A 24,902-nucleotide genomic window follows, 5' to 3' on the forward strand; every position below is an offset into this window, starting at 1 on the left:
ACAGCTGTGTAGCCTCGTGTCCATTGCCATTCGCAAGGCCGTACATACAAATCATCTCTGCCTGCTCACGAAATGAATTTTCTACCATGTTTGAAAGGAGTACAGTTAGTTAACTTTTCATAACTGGGATTCACAGTCATGTAAAATGTTTTGAAAGACATCATGTTTACGCCTGCCGGAGTGGCCGAGCGGCTGCTACGGTCGCAGGTTCGAATCCTGCCTCGGGCATGGATGTGTGTGATGTCCTTAGTTAGGTTTAAGTAGTTCTAAGTTCTAGGGGACTGATGACATCAGATGTTAAGTCCCATAGTGCTCAGAGCCCTTTTTGAACATCATATTCACGTCAGTGACTGTTAAACTCTTTATTTCCACTACTGCAATTTCGGCCTTCATTCACTATCTGCAGTACAAATATCTGTGGTACAAATACCCAATGTACAATTTGAAAACACACGAATGAAGTACGTAAACAAGTCTCCTTGGCAACAAAACGCCATCTATAAAACAATGACTCAAATAGGTACATAGACACGTGAAATTGTTTGGATGTACATGGAAAGGCGGTGAACGAGAACTTTCTTCAATAGCTCGGAAAGGAATTTTTTTCCGACGAATGTTTATATGAACTTTTTCTTGTCTTAGTCTACGAAATCTGTACCAAGACTTTGTAAAAGTATTTTTGAAACACCGTGTGTCGCAGACGCTCCAGTCAGTATTTGCTATAAAACAGATTACCACAGCTCATGACAGTTCATGAGATCAGTCTGTATATACAGACGGTAGAACATTCAACTCTGTCCATCTGTTCAGTTTGCATAATCGATCCGTTCAATAGTAAATGTTTAATCAATAACTGCGACGGATCTATCGTCACAGATAATTCAGGCATCAAATTTCACACAATGTTAACTCTGTGATGCGTTTTGGAGCGTAGAATCATTTCTTCCTACTTTCAGTTCGAAACGACTTCATTTTCTTTTTACCTGAATGTCAAATGGAATCTGTGCAGTCACTCACAGGTTAGGACCATTGTGAGCATAGTCTATACCTACGAGAACATGACAAGTGCCATAGCGCAATTTCTTACAAGGGAACCTCCCCATCGCACCCCCCTCAGATTTAGTTATAAGTTGGCACAGTGGACAGGCCTTGAAAAACTGAACACAGATCAATTGAGAAAACAGGAAGAAGTTGTATGGAACTATGAAAAAAATAAGCAATATATACAAACTGAGTAGTCCATTACAAGATAGGCAACATCAAGGATAATGTGAGCTCAGGAGCGCCGTGGTCCCGTGGGTAGCGTGAGCAGCTGCGGAACGAAAGGTCCTTGGTTCAAGTCTTCCCTCGAGTGAAAAGTTTTAATTTTTTGTTTTCAGACAATTATTATCTGTCCGTCCGTCCGTCCGATGCGATCACTTTTTTGGGAGTGACTATCACATCGACAAGAAAACCTAAATCGGGCAAGGTAGAAGAATCTTTTTACCCATTTGCCAAGTGCACAAGTTATGTGGGTCAACAACATATTCCTGTCATGTGACGCACATGCCGTCACCAGTGTCGTATAGAATATATCAGACGTGTTTTCTTGTGGAGGAATCGGTTGACCTATGACCTTGCGATCAAATGTTTTGGTTCCCATTGGAGAGGCACGTCCTTTCGTCTACTAATCGCACGGTTCTGCGGTGCGGTAGCAAAACACAGACACTAAAAGTGTTTCAGTGAACAGAGACGTCAGTGCACGAACGGACAGATCATAACTTTGCGAAAATAAAGAAAGTAAAATTTTCACTCGAGAGAAGACTTGAACCAACGACTTCTGGTTCCGCAGCTGTTCACGCTAACCACGAAACCACGGCACTCCTGATCTAGCATTTTCCTTGTATTGCTTATGTTGCACATGGACTACTCAGTTTGTATATTTTGCTTTTTTTTTCATAGTTCCACACAACTTCTTCCGGTTTTATCGATTGATCTGTGTTCAGTTTTTTCAAGGCCTATCCACTGTGCCAACTTATAACTAAATCTGAGGGGGGTGCGATGGGGATGTTCCCTTGTTAGAAAATTTGTTCGGTATAAGTGGAGTCGGAATAGGCGAATACGTGCCTCGGATTATCCGTAGATATTCGACTGTTTCTGAAAAAACGACGGTCAGAGTTTTCGAGGTACTGCACGTGCCTTTAAGAGTGCAAAAACTTCATCTGAAATGGCAGGACAGTGGGTACCTTAGCGAATTTTCGTTTCTGCACTCGGTATTCGTAATCCGATTATTGCTTTATTTATTTTATTTTTATGTTTTCATTTGTCTACCCATGTCCGTAGAAAGTTACTACACGAATGTTTCTTTTTCAGGTGGGGGCTACAAGGGTGTTATTTTAAATGTAAAACTACAATGGGATCTCACAGCAAGTGGCATATATTTATTATATATGTTTGTATGGTATTCCCTAGGGTTACAATCTTTTTAAATTCTCATATTCTTATCTTTCATGCTTATATTACTTCTTATGTTCTAATCTTATGTCAATTCTTCAGGAAGAGTTAGTGCATTCCCTTGGATGATACCGATCGAAGTAACATTCGAAACACAGAAATTTCAAACACCACGTGCATCGCGGGAAGGCAGGTTAGCCAGAGTGACATTTTTCGTATGAATCCCACGCCGGAAAGAAACATCGTTAACATTGCTGCAGATTTCACGCGTTGGCAAAACTTTCGCGGCAAATCACACATAACGGTTCACTTTTCCGAAAACTAGCGCTTGCAATTGATTATGAATCAAGATACACTATCGGAATCAATTTCAAGTAACTTCTTCATTCATTTATTGTTTTCTCAAATTCATTCCTCAGACATACAATCAGTAGACGAGGACAACGCTTTGTCAATATACATTGGAAAAAATTCATGTAGTTTTCTTCTGGGCACATGGGTATATAAATGAAAAACCCAAATAAATATAATAACCGGATTTTTAACATGGGGCGGTAAGTATGAATGCGCCACGCTAACCCCTGTGTACCGCTTCAGTCTTATTACTTCTTAAAAGACTCGTAGAGCACCTTGAAAACATTGACCGTCGTTTTTTAGAAACGATCGAGTGTCTATTGATAAGCCGAAACACGTTTTCGATTATTTTGACCCCTCTGCAGCTGGGCGAAGTTTCTGCGAAATCGGGTTATGGTACTTGCCGTGTTCTCGTCGTTTGCGTATCTTTGACATACACAGAGAAATTACACATTAATACTAAAATTTTATTACATTCTACAAACAAGCAAAGAACTCATTTCCTGCGGAATAATATGGTGTGGTGAAAGCGATCTAATTACTCAGTTTTTCTGAAAATTATATTGCTAAGATTTATATGAGGACTATTCTTTGACACCCTATTGGCCGTGAAATTTAAACCACAGTGAAAATCAGATGAACTATTGCCAGATATGTTGCGCAGTCTCTCTAGTATGCCGTCGATCGCATCACGTCGCATTATTCAGTTCTGAGAGCGCAGCGGACACATAAAGATGCCTAAAACAACAGTCTCCCACAAAGTGTGAAGTGCATGCTGTCATTCGATTTCTTCATGCTGAGGGGTTTCACTTGATTTTATGCACCCCACGTGATGTAACTGTCATATGTGACAGCAAATTGCAGCAATGATGCAAGGACTTCGAATCAGGATGTACAAACGTTCATGGTGCAACTGATCAGGAAAGGAAGTGATTGTCAACCGATCACCTTGTTCAGCGAGTGGGACAGACAATTCGAGAAACTCATCTACGAAGGACAATCCAGAACAAGAGAAGGAAAACTATTCTTTGGTACACTGTCTTGACTTGCTTCGGAATTCTGAAGTTAGGTAACCTTATTCTCTACTATTGTGTGACGTTCCTAATTAGTAGTCACTACACTAATATCTTTATTTCTTACCATGGAGCCCCCTTCGGAACTACTGCTTCACAACACATGAACTGTCACTCACAAAACATACATCAACCTCATCAGTATTCTCTTAATCTCTCCCCTTCAGCATCGCAAACATCGGACGTACATCGGCGGTATTCCAAGTGTCGTCCCATTACACAGATAACACATGAAAGAATAAAACGAGACCTAAAGGACTCTGTCAATAGTTGTGTAGAAATGTTCTTTCTTTTAGGAAACATGTTTCCACTCTCGACCTATTCGATACTGACAATTCCATGTCAGTTGAGGAGATGACTAAAATCCTCAACCTCAAGTAGTATTCGCCTCCTACGGTTATCAAAGAAATTGTTATCCAGAACGTAGCTACGTTCAAATTACTAATCAACTGCTAGTTTAAGGTATAAATGTCGTTTGTGCACTTTCAATAATACACAATGCACCAAACTGCTGTATTTTTCATCCCATGGCACAAAAGATTGCTAAGAGAACAAGACCAGATACTAAAAGCACCTCGTCAATAGTTGCGTAAATTACGAGTTACAAATTTAAAAAAAAAAAAAAATACGGATAAGCGCGAGTAGCACTCGTGCACCGAGGATTCCGTACACAGTTATGTGTGTAGATAGTTCATCCAACCCGGCATTCAAAAATCTTGACAATTTTTACTTGTTATCAATATCGATCAAGCCGCGATATCGATCCCAGGTATTCCAAGACTTTCAAGAATTGTTTAGTTTTAACTTTTAACTGTGTGCTTTGCGTAATATCGCATTTAACATTGTAATTTTTCATTTATTTTATTAGTTTATTTTGCTATGCTAACTGCCTGTTGCATTTATGTCTCACAAACTCACTCGTGAACACCTATAGGAACTTTACGTTGCCCTAGAATCATAAAATTTAGAAAAAACTCAAGGTTTCAAAGTACAAGTGTAGGTAGAAAGAAATTCGAAAATGATTAATTACACCTCCTATGGATCGTAGATCTTAGTATGTAATACAAATATGAACTTGAAATGTCTACCAGTTCCTGAGGAAACAAGGTGTTAACAAACGGAGAGACAGACGAACGAATAACAAATGTCAAAAAATATTTTTTCGTGTGATATAATTACAAATTAACAATTTTCGGATTTTTTCCATTAGTTGTATTGTGAAACTTTGCTTCTTGCCAAATTTCATGATTCTCGGTCAACGGGGGTATTCTTTAGGTTTTGATAAAAGTGCTTGCGAATATCAAAGTAGGTGGCATAAATGCCCGTATCTTTTGATTGAATTGACTCAGAAGCTTAAATGTTTAAACACCACTGGACATACAGTTGAATACTTAACATAAATTTCAACGTGGTACCTCTACCGTTCGTGAGGTAAGGTGCTCGTTACAGGCATACAAATGAACAGTTAAGTGATCCTGTATGGATTCCGTTTCTTGCCGATCGAGATACGGAATCCTAAGAAACACCCTACTGACTGGTTTGATGCGGCACGCAAGAATTCCACTCCTGTGACAACCTCTTTATCTCACAGCAGCGCTTGTAGTCTACGTCCCCAATTATTTTCTGGATGTATTCTAATCTCTGTCTTTCTCTACAGTTCTTACGCTCTAGTACCTTGGAATTTATTCCCTGATATCTTACCACATGTCCTAGCACCCCACTCCTTCTTCTTGACAGTGTTTTCCATGTATTCCTTTCCTCGCCGATTCTACGTGGAACCTCCTTATTACTTATCAGTTCACTTTGTTCTTATGTAGCACCACATCGCAAATGGTTATATTCCCTTCCGTTCCGGTTTTACCACAGTACGTAGCCTCCATAAAAATATCTTCGATGATGTTGTTTCAGTTAGCTGAATTTCTGGTATTTATCTGCATATGTGTTTTGTAATTTAGCTCACTACGTCTTAATACGTATTAATGTCAATCGGTACTCCAAGAATATATAAACTATATTTAATTCAATATCTACGTCGCTTGATATTTCTGTTGCGCAAGACGCTGAAGTACGCAAAATAAACATTCATGGGAATACGATGAACTCCAAAAGAGGTTTTCATCGTATTGAATTACACTGTCCAACAGAATTAAATACTTTTGTTCTTTGGGGTCCGCAGTGAAAATATGTCTTTTTAAGACATGATTATTATGAATATCAACCAGAGCACTGCTCTGTAAATTGTTTTTATTTCATATTTTAAAGATCATTCACAATGAGCTCATTTCAGCATATTGCCACCATCAGGGGTTCAATACATATATTAAAAAGCGATGGTCTTAATTTAATGGTCTGTAACACGATCAGAAAGATTATAATACATCGTGGAGTGATTTTACCTTACATCTAATACCGTTGCCGTCATATCCTGTCTCTTTTAGAATTACTAGTTTCAGCTTAGGTGTAAAGTGGAGATGTATACCTGATTTTACTTGGTTTCCATGTACGCTGTTTTTCTGACAACTTAGATGACAGCAGTTCAGCGATATTACACGTTTACATAGTTACCGTTATAAATAAGTAATGCGTGGAAATTCAGCTGCTGTTTTATTATTTTTATAGGTTTGTTTCTGCGCAATACAATTAAAGGGTCACTTTTTCGAAATGCCTTAATTGTCTCCGATTCCAACGTATAAGTTTTAAATTTCGCTCAAAGTTGCCTACAACCTCCCTCTGTGAAGGTGTAAAAGCGTGATGCCTTGCGACGTAAGCCTCGCGCTCGACGACGCTTCGAACAGCAAGGTGCTAACACAGGCGGAGAAAAGACCAGAGTTCAGCAGTGCATGTGACGTGTAAATAAAGTAAATGACGTCACACTAGCACTAAATTTCACCACAATTCTGCCCATGCCGCCGTGGGCGCGTCATATGATCGGAAGGTCTTCACAGCGCCTCTTACACACATTCCACCCCGTCTTCTGGCCCCTCTGCGATGCAGGTCAAAGTCACGACGCCCAGCGTTGAAATACGCTGAGGAAAACAGTTCACATACAACGCCGCTCAGAATCTGCAAGAAAAGGGATCAGGGGTTTGCAAGAAGGACTTCAGTGAAGCCATCCCTTTCCCTGGGACAATGATTTCCACACATTTCGCGGTCTAAACCGACAGTTCATAGTGCAATGAACAAAAGGACGACGTTCTTAACAGCCTTTGGCAACTGTACACCACATAAGACGGACTCTAAAGAGTTCTCTAATGACCCTCCTTTGTGGTGTGTTTTTCTGTAGTTAAGTCGGCCGTATACCGCTTTGAGTAATGCAAGTGCAGTTTCTGTACATGGAGTATCGCATGTACTTTTCACATTATAGCACGGATGGTTTGAAAATGGACTGAGGTGTCCTAAACTAGTCAAAATCAAGAAACAGAAAATAGGTACTTCGCAGATTCAAGAGAAGTAAAAACATAGCTGAGAAACAAAAACTGAACGAAGCAAAAATGAGCCCAAGGTCAGCAATGAGAGATGCCTTCAATGATTTTGAAAGAAAGACGATGTCAACCGACCTGAGTAAAAACGCTAAGAGATTTTGGACTTATGTAAAATCAATAAGTGGGTCAAAATCATCTATTCATTCTCTCAGCGACCACACCGGTACCGAAACGGGAGATAATAGAGAGAAGGCCGAAATACTGAATTCGGTCTTCCGAAGTTGTTTCACCACTGTCCCTCCTTCCAATCGTCGTGGGAACGTCGAAATGGCAGATATTGAGATAACCGATCGCGGAACTGAAAAGTACCTACAACCGCCTAGTAATGGAAAGGCGCCAGGACCGGAGGAGATACCTATTAGATTCTATAAAGATTATGCGAAAGAATATGCTCCCCTTCCAGTCGTAATTTATTGTAGCTCGCTTGAGTATCGAAAGGTACCTGACGACTTCAAAACAGAGCAGGTCGTTCCCGTTTTTAAGAAAGGCCGTAAGACAGATCCACACAATTATCGACCTATATCGTTCACGTCAATCTGTTGTAGAATTATGGAATATGTTTTATGCTCAAGAATTATGACGTTTTTGGAAAATGAACATCTCTTCTATAAAAATCAACATGGATTCCACATACAGAGATCTTGCGAAACTCAGCTCGCCCTGTTCCTCCATGAGGTCCACAGCGCAGTGGACAACGGCGCTCAGGTAGATGCCGTGTTCCTTGATTTCAGTAAGGCATTTGACACCGTCCCGCAGTGCTATTTAACGAAAAAAAATCGTTCAGTTTTGCGATTGGATTCAAGACTTTCTTGCAAATAGATCTCAACACATCGTTCTTAACGGAAGAAAACCGACAGATGTAAAGATAATATCCGGAGTACCACAGGGAAGTGCGATAGGACCGTTGCTGTTTACAGTATATATACACTATGTGATCAAAAGTATCTGAGCACCCCCTAAAACCTACGATTTTCATACTAGGTGCATTGTGGTGCCACATACTGCCAGGTACTCCATATCAGTAACCACAGTAGACATTAGATATCGTGAGAGAGCGGAATGGGGCGCTACGCATAACTAACGAACTACTAACGTGGTCAGGTGACTGAGTGTCACTTGCGTCATACGTTTGTGCGCGTGATTTCCACACTCCTAAACATCCCTAGGTCCACTGTTCCCGATGTGATAGTGAAGTGGAAACGTGAAGGAACACGTACAGCACAAATGCGTAAAGGCCGACCTCGTCTGCTCACTGACAGAGACCTCTGACAGTTGAAGAGGGTCATAATGTGTAATAGACAGACATATATCCAGAACATAATACAGGAATTCCAACGTGCATCAGGATCCACTTCAAGTACTATGACAATTAGGAGGGAGTTGAGAAAACTTGGATTTCATGGTCGAGCGGCTGCTCATAAGCCACACATCACGCCAGTAAATGTCAAACGACCCTCGCTTGGTGTAAGGAGCGTAAACACTGGATGATTGAATAGTGGAAAAACGTTGTGTGGAGTCACAAATCACGCTACGCAATGTGGCTATCCGATGGCAGAATGAGGGTATGGCGAATGCCCGGTGAAAGACATCTGCCAGCGTGTGTAGTGCCAACAGTAAAATTCTGCAGCGGTGGTGCTACGGTGTTGTTCATAGATGGGGCTTGCACCCCTTGTTGTTTTGCACAGCACTATCACAGCACAGTCCTGCATTGATGTTTTAAGCACCTTCTTGCTTCCCACTGTTGAAGAGCAATTCGGAGATGGCGGTTGCATCTTTCAACACGATCGAACACCTCTTCAAAGCGCACGGCTTTTGGCGGAGTGGTTACACGACAATAACATCAAATGGTTCAAATGGCTCTGAGCACTATGGGAGTTAACATCTTAGGTCATCAGTCTCCTAGAACTTAGAACTACTTAACCCTAACTAACCTAAGGACATCAAACACATCCAAGCCCGAGGCAGGATTCGAACCTGCGACCGTAGCAGTCCTGCGGTTCCGGACTGCAGCGCCTAGAACCGCACGGCCGCTGAGGCCGGCAACAATAACATCCCTGTAATGGACTGGCCTGCACAGAGTCCTGACTGAATCCCATAGAACACCTTTGGGATGTTTTGGAACGCCGACATCGTGCTAGGCCTCACCCATCGACATCGATATCTCTCCTGAGTGCAGCATTCCGTGAAGAATGAGCTGCTATTCCCCAAGAAACCTTCCAGCATCTGATTGAACGTATGTCTGCGAGAGTGGGAGCTGTCATCAAGGCTAAACGTGGGCCAACACCATACTGATTTCCAACATTACCGATGGTGGGCTCCATGAACTTGTAAGCCGTTTTCTGCCACGTATCTGGATACTTTTGATCACATGGCGCATAAATGATCTAGTAGAAAGTGTCGGATACTCTTTAAGGCTATTCATAGATGATGTATATACCAACGTAGCAACGCCAGAAGATAGTAAGAATTTGCAGAACGACCTGCAGAGAACTGATGATTGGTCCAGGCTCTGGCAGTTGACCCTGAATGTAAATAAATGTAACGTATTGCACGTACATAGGAAAAACAAACCCACTACTGCACTGCTACACTACTGATGACAAACAGTTGCAGGCAGCGACTGCCGTAAAATATCTAGGCGTAATTATCTAGGGCGACCTTAAGTGCAATGGACATATAAAACAGATAGTGGGAAAAGCAGACACCAGACTGAGATTCATCGGATGAATCTTAAGGAAATGTAACTCATTCACGAAAGAAGTGGCTTAGAAGGCGTTTGTTTGCCCGATTCTTGGGTATTGTTCATCTACTTGGGATCCCTACCAAGTAGGACCGATAGAGGACATAGAGAAGATCCAACGAAGAGCGGCGCGTTTCGTCACGGGATCGTTTAGCTGGCGAGAGAGCGTTATGGAATTTCTAAACAAACTCCACCGGCAGACGTTACAGGAGAGGCGTTGTTAAAAATGGCTCTGAGCACTATGGGACTCAACTGCTGTGGTCATAAGTCCCCTAGAACTTAGAACTACTTAAACCTAACTAACCTAAAGACATCACACACATCCATGCCCAAGGCAGGATTCGAACCTGCGACCGTAGCGGTCGTGCGGTTCCAGACTGTAGCGCCTTTAACCGCTCGGCCACTCCGGCCGGCAGAGGCGTTGTGCATCACGTAGAGAGTTACTATTGAAATTTCGGGACAACACTTGTCACGAGGAGTCAGACAACATATAACTTCCCCCACATACGAATCGCGTGTTGACCACGAGGAGAAAATTCGAGAAATTAGAGTCAATGCAGAGACAATGCAGACAATCATTCCTCCCACGCAGTGCTCACGACTGGAACAGGGTTGCGGGGATCAGATAGTGTTACCGAAAGTACTCTCCGCCACACACCATTAGGTAGCTTGCGGAGTGTGATGTAGATGTGAACCATACAAAATCGCTGCTGTATTGCGTTCGAAAGGAGAACCAACACGCTGTTAAGCAGGCGGTCATAAATTTTTGGTTCATCAGTATATATTCAACACCTGTACCACAAATACAAAAAAAAAATGGAACCTAGCATTCGATGAATTTCTGCATCTAGTTACTCTGACGTTAATAAAATTCATTGAATATGAGTCCAGTACTTTACCTCGAACTAAATCCTCTTAAAAGGTAATACAGTTCCCTAAGGAACAGATGCACATACAACAGCAGCACTTCCGCATCCTCAGTGTCCACTGTTTCCCCACCCCCGCCTCCTTCGTGAGGCGTAATCTTCTGGCAGGCGTGGCGCTAGCCCATCCGTCGTGTCCCTGTGCCGCTGAGCTGTCTTTGATGTTTTCCGCACTCCCTTACGTCACTAGGTACCCACACTCCCCTAGAGCTTTGCGTCGTGTTACGTAGACGTGTCAGTGCCGGATAACTTTACACCAGCTGCCTCGATACCGCTCAGCAAATGAAATCGGACGAGTCGATGTAATCTGAGTGTGTGTGTGTGTGTGTGTGTGTGTGTGTGTGTGTGTGTGTGCGTGTGTGAAAGCGGGAGGCGTTAAACGTGTCCCGCCGCTGATATCGAATGGCCTCACTGCTAGATCCTCACGTGTTATTTCTACATTGAAGGAAGTTGTAAGAATTACACCATATAGCACCAATCCATTATTATCAAATTTTGTTGAAATTTACATCATATCACAGGTTTTAAGGAATTAATCTTTCATTTCATTCGGAACTGATGTTCAGCCTCAAGGTCAATTTTAGGAGTGACCCCAACAGACATGAACACATTCTTCTTTTCTTTCTTTGTGGCATGGAAGCAAATAGCTTTCCCTTATCATCTTGACACGCTCTGCCACGAATGAAACACATGCTATGTCATTCCATGAATATTGCTGGCTGGAGGCAGACATCCCAGACATGCTCTGTGGAAGATAAATCGGGGAACCAGGAATGCCAATCAAAAACCCGCGCGTTTATCAAGGCCTTTGTGTCCTGTACTGCAATTAGGGGTTTTGCAATGTCCTGCTGGAATATGCCATTTTCTACCCTGCTCATGAAGGATATGGCATCATGGTTTACCATTCAGCCTTAGCGTGTGTGTTGGTTGGGACAATAGCTGTACCTATTGCTGGGGTCTCTGTGATCTCTCCTCTCGAGAGGCTGGATTAATTGTACCAACTACCACTGTTCCCTAGTAGATCACTGCCCTGCTGATCTTCTGTTCCAGGCGTCCGACATCGTTTCCTACAGCAGCTGTTTCGTATCTTAGTAAAGAGCTGATTAAAGGGACAGCAGCTAAGCTATAGACTAATGAGAGTCAGCAAGGACTGACAGTGCATCTATTCAGAAATGACACAGAAACGTGAGGTAGCCATGTCATAAGTCTCCTAACGTGTTGTTGTTGTTGTGGTCTTCAGTCCTGAGACTGGTTTGATGCAGCTCTCCATGCTACTCTATCCTGTGCAAGCTTCTTCATCTCCCAGTACCTACTGCAGCCTATATCCTTCTGAATCTGCTTAGTGTATTCATCTCTTGGTCTCCCTCTACGATTTTTACCGTCCACACTGCCCTCCAATACTAAATTGGTGATCCCTTGATGCCTCAGAACATGTCCTACCAACCGATCCCTTCTTCTAGTCAAGTTGTGCCACAAGATCCTTTTCTCCCCAATTCTATTCAATACCTCCTGATTAGTTACGTGAGCTACCCATTTAATCTTCAGCATTCTTATGTAGCACCATATTTCTGAAGCGTCTATTCTCTTCTTGTCTAAACTATTTATCGTCCACGTTTCGCTTCCATACATGGCACGTATCACTTACAATAAAGCACCCGTTAGACGATCAATGGACTTGCAGTAGGACAAGTCAAAAGGCAAAAAAGTTCACACGACCAAAAATGTCTTCAGAATAACGACCAGTCCCTAAAGAAAGCTCAAAATGTATTAAGGGGAATCACCATAACAAATAATCTAGTCATGGGTCAAGAATGTGGTCACAGTAACAGGGGTTGGACAATAAAGTTGACCACACTATATATATCGATTTACAGTGCTGCTATCTCGCAGTACAAATACGAGTATAAGCCGCACCCACCGTTTTTGTAGCGTGATTCTTAATTGGAAACATCACTAGCAACTCACGGATGGTTAATATAAGACTACTCCCAACATATTTGAAGACAACACTTGCCTCAAAAAGACTACTACTGCAAGATGAAGCTCGCGATGTCGACGCCATTAGTGGCTGCAAACCGAATGGGATGGACAACTGCTTTCCGGGCTATTCAAAAATTCTGTCGACGAACTGCAGTGCACTTCGGCGGTATACGAAAAGATCTTCGTAGCCAACCCAGCAGAAACTGGACGTGAAACGGTTCCTGCCGTTCTGACCGACTGGAGCGGCCAAGTTCTTGCTTTAGAGTTGGGTGGCCCGAACTTGCGCAGATTGCCAGAATGAAGGAGACCTTGTATGTCTCCCACACCGCGTGGCTTCAGTGATGATTCGAAATTACGCCAAGGAACCAAGCTAGATTTCTCCACCTTCAGTGTTTTCTACGTGACATAAACAGGGAATGCCAAAATTATCCTGCGCCCTCCAGCAGATGATCCTCTACGTAGGTAGTGCCTTGATAGTGTCTGCGGTCCTGAGAAAACTAGTTTAGCAGTTCAGATTGACGGCTTATTAATTAATTGAACGACCGGTCTTTATTTAGTATCGATTAACTCGGAATCTTAGTGGGAGATGGAATCTGTGACCAGAATTAAAGAATTAATTTTATTATTCTCTGTCCCTTTGTGGTGTGGACTGTCTGGACAGACGATATGACCTCGCCACATGCATTATGAGCTTGACGAAGTCACTGCATCACAAACCCCTCTTCCATAGTCTTGCAGCTACATCTTATAGCTCTTCAGATGACTCAAAGAGTTGAAGAGGAATGGGTTTCGAAAATTGCTGCTTCTTTTGACCTTTCCCAGATAGCCTACAAAAATGCTATCGTCTATCTGTTCTCCACAAACGGAAGCCACACTCATCGCTGAACAGCACAGAATGCCATTCAGTTTCCCAGTTGACTCATACCGTGGAAGTCTCTGTTGTCTGTGGTAATGGTCTCAGCGGTAAACGGCGAGTGACAATACGGTATCTCAGCCCATCTTTCAGTGACGTTTTCTCCGCGTTTCGTGGTGACACTCGGATTTCAGTTGTCGTCATCCGCCTGTTCGTTAGAGCCAGTCGAACAAGCCTACGATCGTTTTATGGTGCTGTCGTTCTACGACGACCCTTGTTTACCATTCTTGCCCCACTATTGCCCTGGATTGATCTACTCTCCACTGCTTCAGCAATCATTTCACTTCAAACACCCTGTAGGTGCGATCTGTAAATACTAAAGCTACAATTCCAGGGGTTCGATCATTCTGAATGACGGAACATAGCCTTCAGATACAAGTGCGCGCCCTCCAGGCGCGTGTGTTGTGATTTCTGCCTGAAAAATGCAGCAAAGTTACACACAGTCGCCCCCAACAGCCATCACGCACTCACACTATTCTTCACACATAGCAAAGGCTTTCTTCTGTGCTCATAAGGACGAAATTTTATTCAGTGTTTTATCATCATCCCTTACCATCTCAAGACTAGCAATCACCAGAAGTCATCGATAGTCATAGATACAAAAAATAGGTGAAAGTTACAAGTTTGACCTAACAGACGTCATCTTGAGTGTTTCTCTAAAATTGTAAAGTTTCTTTGTAAACATGCTCAAGCAACTTTTCGCAACAACAACAAAAAATCATAGCAGGTAAAACTAGTGAGTGATCTAACGGAGTGTAAACAGTTGTAGTTCTCTCCCTATATCTGTGTTAGTCCCGATGATCAAAAATTGACCCTCTATGTACCAGTCGCACAGGCTGAACGCAACGCTCCGGGAACAGATCCATCAAAGCAACGGTTCACACTAACAAGCCCTGGCAAACGATCAACACTTTGGCTACGGATAATCATTCTGCATTTAAGAGGAATGGAAGGAGTGCGCAGATATGGGTGATGGTTCCAGAAGTCAAATGTGCCGTCTTCTAACAACAACGTGCTACTACCGCCGTAAGACCTTCGATACCTAGGAAAAGAAATGCGACTTGTTAATTCCAAGTAAATATATTCGGAAACAATTAGAACGTTTAGTTCCTTATTCTGCAGTAAAGATTTCAAGATTTAGACAAAAATATTAATGTCAGATAATGTAGTGAATACGCTGTAAACATTGATATTGTGCAGTACCTACACATTCCTACTGAAATCATAAACGTGGATAGACCTGTTTTGGAGGCCGACCGCGGTGGTCTAGCGGTTCTGGCGCTGCAGTCCGGAACCGCGGGACTGCTACGGTCGCAGGTTCGAATCCTGCCTCGGGCATGGGTGTGTGTGATGTCCTTAGGTTAGTTCGGTTTAAGTAGTTCTAAGTGCTAGGGGACTTATGATCTAAGATGTTGAGTCCCATAGTGCACAGAGCCATTTGAACCATAGACCTGTTTCGGAAATTCTCTTTTATTAACATTTTATTGGAGTCTATCGTCGCATTATAGTGGTAGATCAATCCATCAGTTTTTAAGTGGTGTGTGCAGCCTCCACATCACTCATTTGTCGAGGATTTATCTCCACTATACGCCATATCGAGCCTGCGCAATACGTCTTTTAACTGCAATTGCTTTTAAACAACCGTGTTTCGATAAATGTCTTTTATTAACGGTTTTTTTTCTTTTTGTAAAAGTATCGTGCGCCGAAGTCTTAAAGTGTAATTCAGACGGTTTAGTCCTTACATTGTGGCAACAGGGTAATATCTACATTTACATCTACGTGATTACTCTGCTTTTCACAGTAAAGTACCTGGCAGAGGGTTCAATTAACCACCTTCAAGCTGTCTCTCTACCGTTCCACTCTCGAACGGAACGCGGGAAAAACGAGCACTTAAATTTTTCTGTGTGAGCCCTGATTTCTCTTATTTTATCGTGATGATCATTTCTCCCTATGTAGGTGGGGGGCCAACAGAATGTTTTCGCAATCTGAGCAGAAAACTGAAATTTCATGAGAAGATCCCGTCGCAACGAAAAACGCCTTTGTTTTAATCACTGCCACTCCAACTCACGTATCATGTCTGTGACACTATCTCCCCCACTTCGCGATAACACAAAACGAGCTACCCTTCTTTGTACTTTTCCGATGTCATCCGTCAGTCCCACCTGGTGCGGATCCCACACCGCACAGCAATGATCCAGAACAAGGCGGAGAAGTGTGGTGTGAACAGTCTCTTTAGTAGACCTATTGCACCTTCTAACTGTTCTGCAAATGAATCGCAATCTATGGTTTGCTTTACCCACAGTATTATCTATGTGATCGTTCCAATTTAGGTTATTTGTAATTGTAATCCCTAAGTGTTTAGCTGAATTTACAGCCTTCAGATTTGTGTGACTTACCGCGTAATCGAAATTTAACTGATTTCTTTTAGTACTCATGTGAATAACTTCACGCTTTTCTTTATTCAGGGTCAATTGCCATTTTTCGCATCATAGAGATATAAATCATTTTGCAATTCGTTTTGATCACCTGATGACTTTACAAGACGGTAAACGACAGCATCATCTGCAAACAATCTAAGACGGCTACTCAGGTCTTCTAAAAATATGGAATCAATTTGACATCCCCTGTCGATAGCACTCATTACTTCATGAGTATAAAGAGCTAGTTGTGTTTCACAAGAACAATATTTTATGAATCCGCACTATGTGTAAATAAATCGTTTTCTTCGAGGTACTTCATAATGTCCGAATACAGTATGTATTCTAAAACCCTACTGCAAATCGACGATAGTGATATAGGCCCGTAATTCAGCGGATTACTCCTACTTCCCTTTTTGGGTATTGGTGTATTCAAAATGTTCAAATGTGTGTGAAATCTTATGGGACTTAACTGCTAAGGTCATCAGTCCCTACGCTTACACACTATTGAACCTAAATTGTCATAAGGACAAACACACACACCCATGCCCGAGGGAGGACTCGAACCTCCGCCGGGACCAGCAGCATAGCCCATTACTGCAGTGCCTTAGGCCGCTCGGCTAATCCCGCGCGGCGGTATTGGTGTGCCTTGAGCAATTTTCTAGTCTTTAGGTACGGATCTTTCTATGAGCTAGTGGTTGTGTATAATTGCTAAATATGGAGCTGTTTTACCAGCATATTCTGAAAGGAATCTGACTGGTATACAATGTGGACCGAAGGCCTTGCCTTTATTAAGTGATTTAAGCTGCTTTGTTACACCAAGGATATCTATTGCTATGTTTCTCATCTTGGCAGTTGTTCTTGAATGGAATTCAGGAATATTTACTTCGTCTTCTTTGAGTTTCGGAAAATCGAGTTTAATAACTCTGCTTTAGCGGCACTGTCATCAGTGACTTCACCGTTGTTATCGCGCAGTGAAGGTATTGATTACGTCTTGCCACTGGTGTTCTTTATGTACGACCAGAATCTCTTTGGGTTTTCTGCCAGATTTTGAGACAGAATTTCGTTGTCGAAATTATTGAAATCATCTCGCATTGAAGTACGCGCTATATTTCGAACTTCTGTAAAACTTTGCTAATCTTGGGGATTTTGCGTTCTTTTAAATTTGGCATACTTTTTTCGTTGCGACTGCAACAACGATCTGACCCGTTTTGTGTATCATGGGGGATCAGTAGCATCACTTATTAGTTTATGTGGTATATATCTCTCAATTGCTGTTGATACTATATCTTTGAAAACAATCCACAACTTTCCTGCACTTACATGATCAGGTCGGAAGGAGCGAAAACAGTCTCTTAAAAAGGAGTTAAGAGCATTTTTATCAGTTTCTTAAATAGATATACTTTGCGTTTCTTTTTGATGGTCGTAGGTGTTACGGTATTCAGCCTAGCAGCAACTGCCTTGTGGTCGCTAATCCCTGTATTCTTCACAATACTCACTATTTGTCCAGTATTATTTGTTGCTAAAAGGTCAAGTATACTTTCGCAACCATTTACGCTTCGAGTGGGCTCATGAACTAATTGTTCAAAATAATTTTCTGAGGAAGCATTCAGTACAATTTCGGATGACGTTTTATGTTTGCCACCGGCTTTAAACGCATAATTTTTCCAGCATATCGAGGGTAGATTGAAGTCACCACCGATTATAATTGTATGAGCGGGGTACTTATTTTAAATGAGACTCAAGTTTTCTTTGAACTGTTCAGCAACTATTTCTTCTGAGTCGGAGGGTCGGTAAAACGATCCAATTAATAGTTTAGTCCGATTATCGGGTATAAACTCTACCCATACTATTTCACGCGAACTATCTACTTCAATTTCGCTACAAGGCAAACTATCTCTGACAGCCTTAAATACTCCACCACCAACTGTATTTCCTGAACACTGTTAGATCGTTTGAAAAAATTTCGTGAACTTATTTCCGGCTTTAGCCAGCTCTCTGTACCTACAACTATTTGAGCTTCAGTGCTTTCTATTAGAGCTTGGAGCTCTGGTTCTTTCCCAACACAGCTACGACAATTTACAACTACAATACCAATCGTTTCTACAACTATCTTACTCTGTTTTACATGCCCACTTTTAAATGGACGCCACTTCTGTGGTTCCCTGAGACCCTCTAACCTAAAAAACCGCCCAGTCCTTTCCACACTGAATCAAGGATATGGATGTTGGGATTTCTGAATATTTGTGGATACTGCAGCAAAATTTACTATCTAGGTAAATGCCTAACAAAATTGCAGAAGACTTTCGTTCATTTTCTCCATCATGAATACTGCTAAAAAATACAATTTGTTCAGTTTTATTGTTACTTAGTTTCAGCCTTTTTTCCTGATATCATTTAGCTGCATTTTCCATGATGATGTTGTTCAGTTGTCTGATACCATTCACACAATTATGTGATGCAATGAAAATTGTCATCATCCTAAATCACGCATTTATATAAATTTGTCAGATTATTCACACACGCAATAAATAAGAAATGTGCCAACACACAGCTTTGGGGGGGGGGGGGGGGGGGGGAATCCAGATAAATTTTGTTTGAATTAACAACTACGGTTTGCTTTCTGTTTGTCAGATATCATTAGTAGTGCTGGTCCTAATTTAGTAATTCACTGCTTTCAAGTTTCTTGTTTAAAATATTATGTGGAACATTGCCAAAGATCTTGGTTAGATCTAATTGAGTACCGTAAGTGTCCTCTCTGCTTTAAAAGCCGTGGAGTACTGATAATAAAATTTCTTGAAATGCCTTAATTGTTGACAGTCCGTTTCGGAATTCATATTGTGCGTTGTTGACCAGGACGTTACACTCAAAAAAATTGTTTAACTGGCCTTTCACTATAGCTTCAATAATTTTCGATTTTGTTGGTAGTATTGCTACAGGCTTGTAATTTTAGGGTAAATTTCTCTCATCATTTATTCGTTTTAAAATGTAACAGTGGAATTCCTAAAGTATATACCATTTTCTAAGGATAAAATTATAAAAATTAAAGATATCTTTATTTCTGGAGTTGTACAGTGATTTGACTATCCTTAGGATAGACCAGTTTTGAGGTTCCAGTGTCTCTCACATAGCAACAATACGCGTTAATGAAGACACTGTTTTGAAGAACTGTAGGTCACAATTGGACAAATTGATCATGTTATTGGATAATAATAAATTCATATACGGAGTTCGTTAGTTTTTCTTTAGACGTATTAAAACTGGCCTTTTACTGCAATGTACGAAGTTGTATAAATTTTTATTTCAGTGCGGCTATTTTGCCAATTTTAAGATTTCATTCAAACCTGTCATCTTACCGCAGTACCTGGTCAAGTTGACGTTGACCACAGACCAAAATGACTGTAGTATTCAAAATTGAAGACATTTTTTTTCCATAATGTACTACCTAACCTGTCGCAGCGCATGCGTATCTATAGGTTTGTTATGATGCTGAGTAACTAAGCTATTGCACGTGCAATAAGGTCCGCTGCTCTCTGCCTTCTGGCTGTTCGGCTAAGCATAGCTCGTGCTATGCGCCCTCCCCCAACAGCCTTCACGCACGACGCGGCGACACCAGCAGCGTCGCTGGCGAGCGCGCGTGTGGAGGGTCGTAGACAGGAACGCGTATGTGTGCATCGTGCTACTCGAGTAGCTGCACGCTGTACGTGTACAGTATGTGGCACATTTTATAGTTTTCAACAAGATTTTTGTTCACTGATGTACTCTCTAAAGTAGTCTATGTTCTTCCTCAGGGTTCCAGCTGTCTCCATTTCAAATTTCATCGAAATCAGTTCAGCAGTATGGTGCGGTGTAGTCGTGAAAACGTAATAGTCAGAGTTACTATAACATGAACGTGTAGTATGTAAATTGAAGATATAGGGGGCACAAAGGAAACAAAAGGGAAGAAACTATTTGGTACCAGCTACATCGGGACTTTATGCTTACATGTCCTAAAGAACAGACACCACACATTCAGATAAATTACTCATCTCAATGGGCAATGAATCCACAACCTTCAGTGCAGATGCACAGTTGTCTTCGACTTCCAGTGGGAATCTAAAATTAGGGAGCATGGAGGACGTGGACGGAGACAGCGGATAGGTGGAGCTATGTGGGAGTGTGTGTCATCTGGGCAGCGTGCCGAGATAGTCCACGCATGTGCGATAGATGTTGTGGCCCGGTGGCACAGTGGTTAACGCAACTGCCAAGTAAGCAAAAGGTCCCGGGTTCGAGTGCCTGTCTGGCCCATATTATCATTCACAACCGTTGATTCAGCATGAAGTCCCGATGCAGCTGATGTCATTAGTTGCTTCCTTTCCCTTTCCTTTCTTCCCCCTCCAATTTGCATAATAAATGCAGATGGCTGGTCATGTTTTAGACTACTGTCCAACGCAGAGTCCAGTGTTCACTGCACCACATCTCTCGTCACGTTATCAGCGAAAGGGAGCGTAAAACTGTGATGCTGTCACGATCCTGATGCCCCTCAACTAACACTTTGTCCCTTGCTATGCGACAATTACCATCGAAATGTCTTATATCGGTAGTCCACACTATATAGAAGTGTGCGCTTTGCGCCCAATCATTGCCTCAAAATCTCAAAAGCTAGAGCTACATGTGACAACATTTTTCCCCCCAAAACATTTTCTATATCTGTAACTTGATGGTAGCGTGACATCACCAGTACGAAACGTCTTTAGCAGGAGAGTCATTTTGCCTGAAGACAAAATGGTTCAAATGGCTCTGAGCACTATGGGACTTGACATCTGAGGTTATCAGTCCCCTAGAACTTAGAACTACTCAAACCTAACTAACCTAAGGACATCACAGACATCCATGCCCGAGGCATGAAAACCTTTTCTGTGGAATTCTTCGACAGCAGACGTTTCCAGCCAACTAGAGGAGCTCCCTGTGTTTCCTGTTGCAGATGGTTGTGGAGTTCAATGCCCAGGTGGCTCTGTTCCGCGACCTGCTGATCCACGTCGGACAGCCCAAGGACTGCCCAGACCTGAGAGAGCGCATCCGCAAGCAGCGAAGGACCTGCGTGGAAACGTGCCGCCACACGAGTCAGCTGCTGCTTCCCGCAGTCCGCAGGTAAGCCCCTCAAAACATGGGCGCCACCACGAGGGATTACTTGGGATGCGTTTTTAAAGCACAACGCAAAAACGCACGGAATACTTTTCATGGAGTAACAGTTCTACTGCCGCGGCTTATGGCAACAACCGCCAGCGTTAATGTAGGAGAAGCCGAGGGGCGAAACCAGAAACCTATCTGATACTGATGGGCAAATATCAAAAATGCAGACGCTCTCCCTGAAGGTCTCAGAAAGTGCACATTACCCCTGGAAATTCGCGAAGTCGGAGCAAGAGTTGCTGTGAATAGCTGCCGCCATAGAAGTTGGATCCTCTGTTGGACACATTGAGGCTCTATCTCTGCTGTAAGCACAGGAGACATCAACTCATATGAGTTGATAGCCCAGCAGTCTTTTAGGCAAGGTGAGCAAGGAACTACTAGCGGGGTGATCACTACGTCAAAGGAGGAATAACTGCAGCCAACTCCAGTAGCACCAAGTGCCGCACAGGCAAGTTTAGTTAACGCTATTTCCAGCATAAAATGGCTAGGAACGCGCCCTCGCGGAGACCCCGAAGGAGACAGGCGTACTTAGTATAGTTATGCGGTACACTCCGAAACATGTGAGACACGATTGGTCGCCTATCTTCAGCACGGAATAATCTACAGAAGAGAAATCCAAGCGTTAATAAAGTTTTTTCTCAATGATAGTTTCACTGGATGTCAGAACTGTTGGGCTGAGTCTCTGACTGTCGGCTCCCAATCAAAGCCATTCGTGTTTCGTCTCTGCTTCATTCTTCCGTAGTAAATAAGATCACCACAACATTCATAATAAACGTGGATCAGATGTAGACCGCTCGCAAAGTGTAAGAGGACTCACAGGCCTTATGGAATAGCAATTTCTTGAAAATATCAAGATCATTACTGAAAGATGCTTGGATTAGCTGAAGTGGAACAAGAGATTTTTCCCTGAACTGTCTCAGGACAGAATCAGCTTGATATCTTACGAATTTTAACTGAAAGCATCTCAATGTTTCGCAGGAACAGTGTCGAGTGTGAGAACCGCTCGTGAGATGGAGATCAACATTAGTAAATAAGTCATTACAGAAGAAGCTAAGTGTAGCCGATCCCTTCCTAAAGACATCCCGAAATGCTACCTGTCGATCCAACGGTAACTTCTCTGAGTTCTCGCAAAAGGAAGAAATGTTCGTAACCGTAATACAATCCGCAAATTGAATATTATTCTATACTAACTTTCAGCAATAAGCTCACTGGGAAAAATACGCTGCCCGGTCACATTAATGTGGCTCCCGTTGCGAGACGTGCAGGTGAGTCAGTGAGGTTCTGGAAAGTGCCGACATGGATGCGGAGCTATGCCGACTCCAATGCCGAGGCCAGCTGCGTTAGGTTTCTCAGCTGAAGATCCATGATGCGAGCACCCTGATCAAGGTGGTCCCAGAGATTCGCGACTGGGTTTAAATCCGGCGAGATTGGTGAGCAGGGAACGAACCACCCACGTGCATTGCGAACTGTGTGACACGTTGTATTTTTCTGCTGATAGATGTCGTTGTGCTAAAGATAATCAAACTGTATGTACAGATGGAGATAGTCCCCAAGGATAGATTTATACTTGCGTTCATCCATAGCGCCTTACAGAATGTGTACATCACCGAGGGAATATTACGAAAATATTCCCCAAACCATAACACTCCCTCCTCCGGCCTGGAAACTTCCTGCGATTATTGCATGTGCTTTGCTTTCAGACTTTTCAAACCGATGCAGAGGAAAAACAACCTGTATGCAGTGGTGGACACAGCCCCGAAGGATAGATGCCTTCCAGAATGTCGAAAACACCCAGAGAATGCCAAAAAAATATTCCCCAAACCATAACGTCCCCTTCTCCAGCCCGGAAACTTCCTACGATTGTTGCAAGTGGTTAGCGTTTAGCCATTTCACGTCGATGGAGCAGGGAACGTGATTCATCTCAGAAGGTCATCTGTCGCCGCTGAGTGGACGTCCATTTTCCTTCGGTATTGGCATGAAAATTCCAGCCCTCGTCGACGAAAAGCAGAAGTTGCATGGGCGTATGCAGCAGCATTCACTGAATGGTCTTTGAGGAGACACTATTGATAGTCCCTTGGTTCGTCTGGTTCGTTAGCTCCTTAACAAATGTACGTCTATTCGCTCGTAAACGTCTCCGCGGCCGTAGTCCGCGGTGCACCATAGTTGCCTTGACGGCGATTTTGGTAGAGCCATTTTGCTATGCTCGGAATACTTTACTACGGGGGCACTGGAGCAGTTTAAAAACCTAGCCGTTTCGGAAATACTTCGACCCTTGACCCGCAAGCTAATGATCGTGTGGTTTTGGACTTTAAATGAGTCGCTCCGGTTTCGCATTAAAAACAACAACTGTACATATTCCTGCGTTCGCCATGGACACGCTTTTTATACCCTCCACTGCTACCAACCACCTGTGAGTCGTTATTACACGCTGACGTCGAACATAGTTGGTGGTCACAATTATGTGACTGGACCGTGTATTAGTCACACTGGTCGCTCTAGACTATTGTAATTGGTATAATATTAGCAACAGGTAGTCATATGTCAGTACATGCGAGAAGGTTGTACGGAATCAGCTGAGTACAATGGATCAATGTGGGGACGTAGCTATGACACAAAGGAGCTATCGTGTTTGAGACATTCCCAAGACCATACCGTCATTTTTTATAATCAGTGCAGACCTCCATCTGTTTACAATGAAGCGCCTAAGAAGCTGATATAGGCATGCGTATTCAAATACGGTCATACGTAAACAGGCACAATACGGCGCTGCGGACGGCAACGGCTACATAAGACGACAAGCGTTTTTTTTTCTTTTTTTTTAAATCTTATGGGCTTAACTGCTAAGGTCATCAGTCCCTAAACTTACACACTACTTAACCTAAATTATCCTAAGGACAAACACACACACCCATGCTCGAGGGAGGACTCGAACCTCCGCCGGGACCAGCCGCACAGTCCAAGACTGCAGTGCCTCAGACCGCTCGGCTAATCCCGCGCGGCTAACAAGTGTCTGGCGCAGTTAGGTAGGTTAGTGCTGCTGTAGGTTATCAATATTTTATTGAGTTTGAACATGGTGTTATAGTCGGCGCACTAACGATTGGACACAGTATCCCCGAGGTACCGACGCAATGGGGATTTTCCCGTATGACCATTTCACGAGTGTACCGTGCATCTCAGGAAACCGGTACAACATCAAATCTCCGACATCACGCGGCCGGAAAAAGATCCTGAAAGAACGATACGACCGGCAACTGAAGAGAATCGTTCAACGTGACAGAAGTGCAACCCTTCCGCAAATTTCTGCAGATTTCAGTGCTGGGCCACCAACAAGTGTCAGTATGCAAACCATACAACGGAACATTATCCATATGGACTTTCGGAGCCGAAGGCCCCCTCGTGTACCCTTGATCACTGCACG

At 42.8% G+C, this 24,902-nt stretch overlaps 1 protein-coding gene across 1 annotated transcript in view; it reads left to right on the plus strand.

Annotated features, from left to right (window-relative positions):
- LOC126088337 (uncharacterized) overlaps positions 1-24,902 on the plus strand; it is a 377,050-nt gene that overhangs the window by 275,678 nt on the left and 76,470 nt on the right. The window contains exon 2 of the mRNA XM_049906471.1: positions 21,279-21,445. Within this exon, the coding sequence (XP_049762428.1) occupies positions 21,279-21,445 (167 nt within the window). The remainder of the gene's footprint in view (positions 1-21,278; positions 21,446-24,902) is intronic.

Source organism: Schistocerca cancellata, chromosome 6, assembly GCF_023864275.1.
Source record: "Schistocerca cancellata isolate TAMUIC-IGC-003103 chromosome 6, iqSchCanc2.1, whole genome shotgun sequence".
NCBI lineage: Eukaryota > Metazoa > Arthropoda > Insecta > Orthoptera > Acrididae > Schistocerca > Schistocerca cancellata.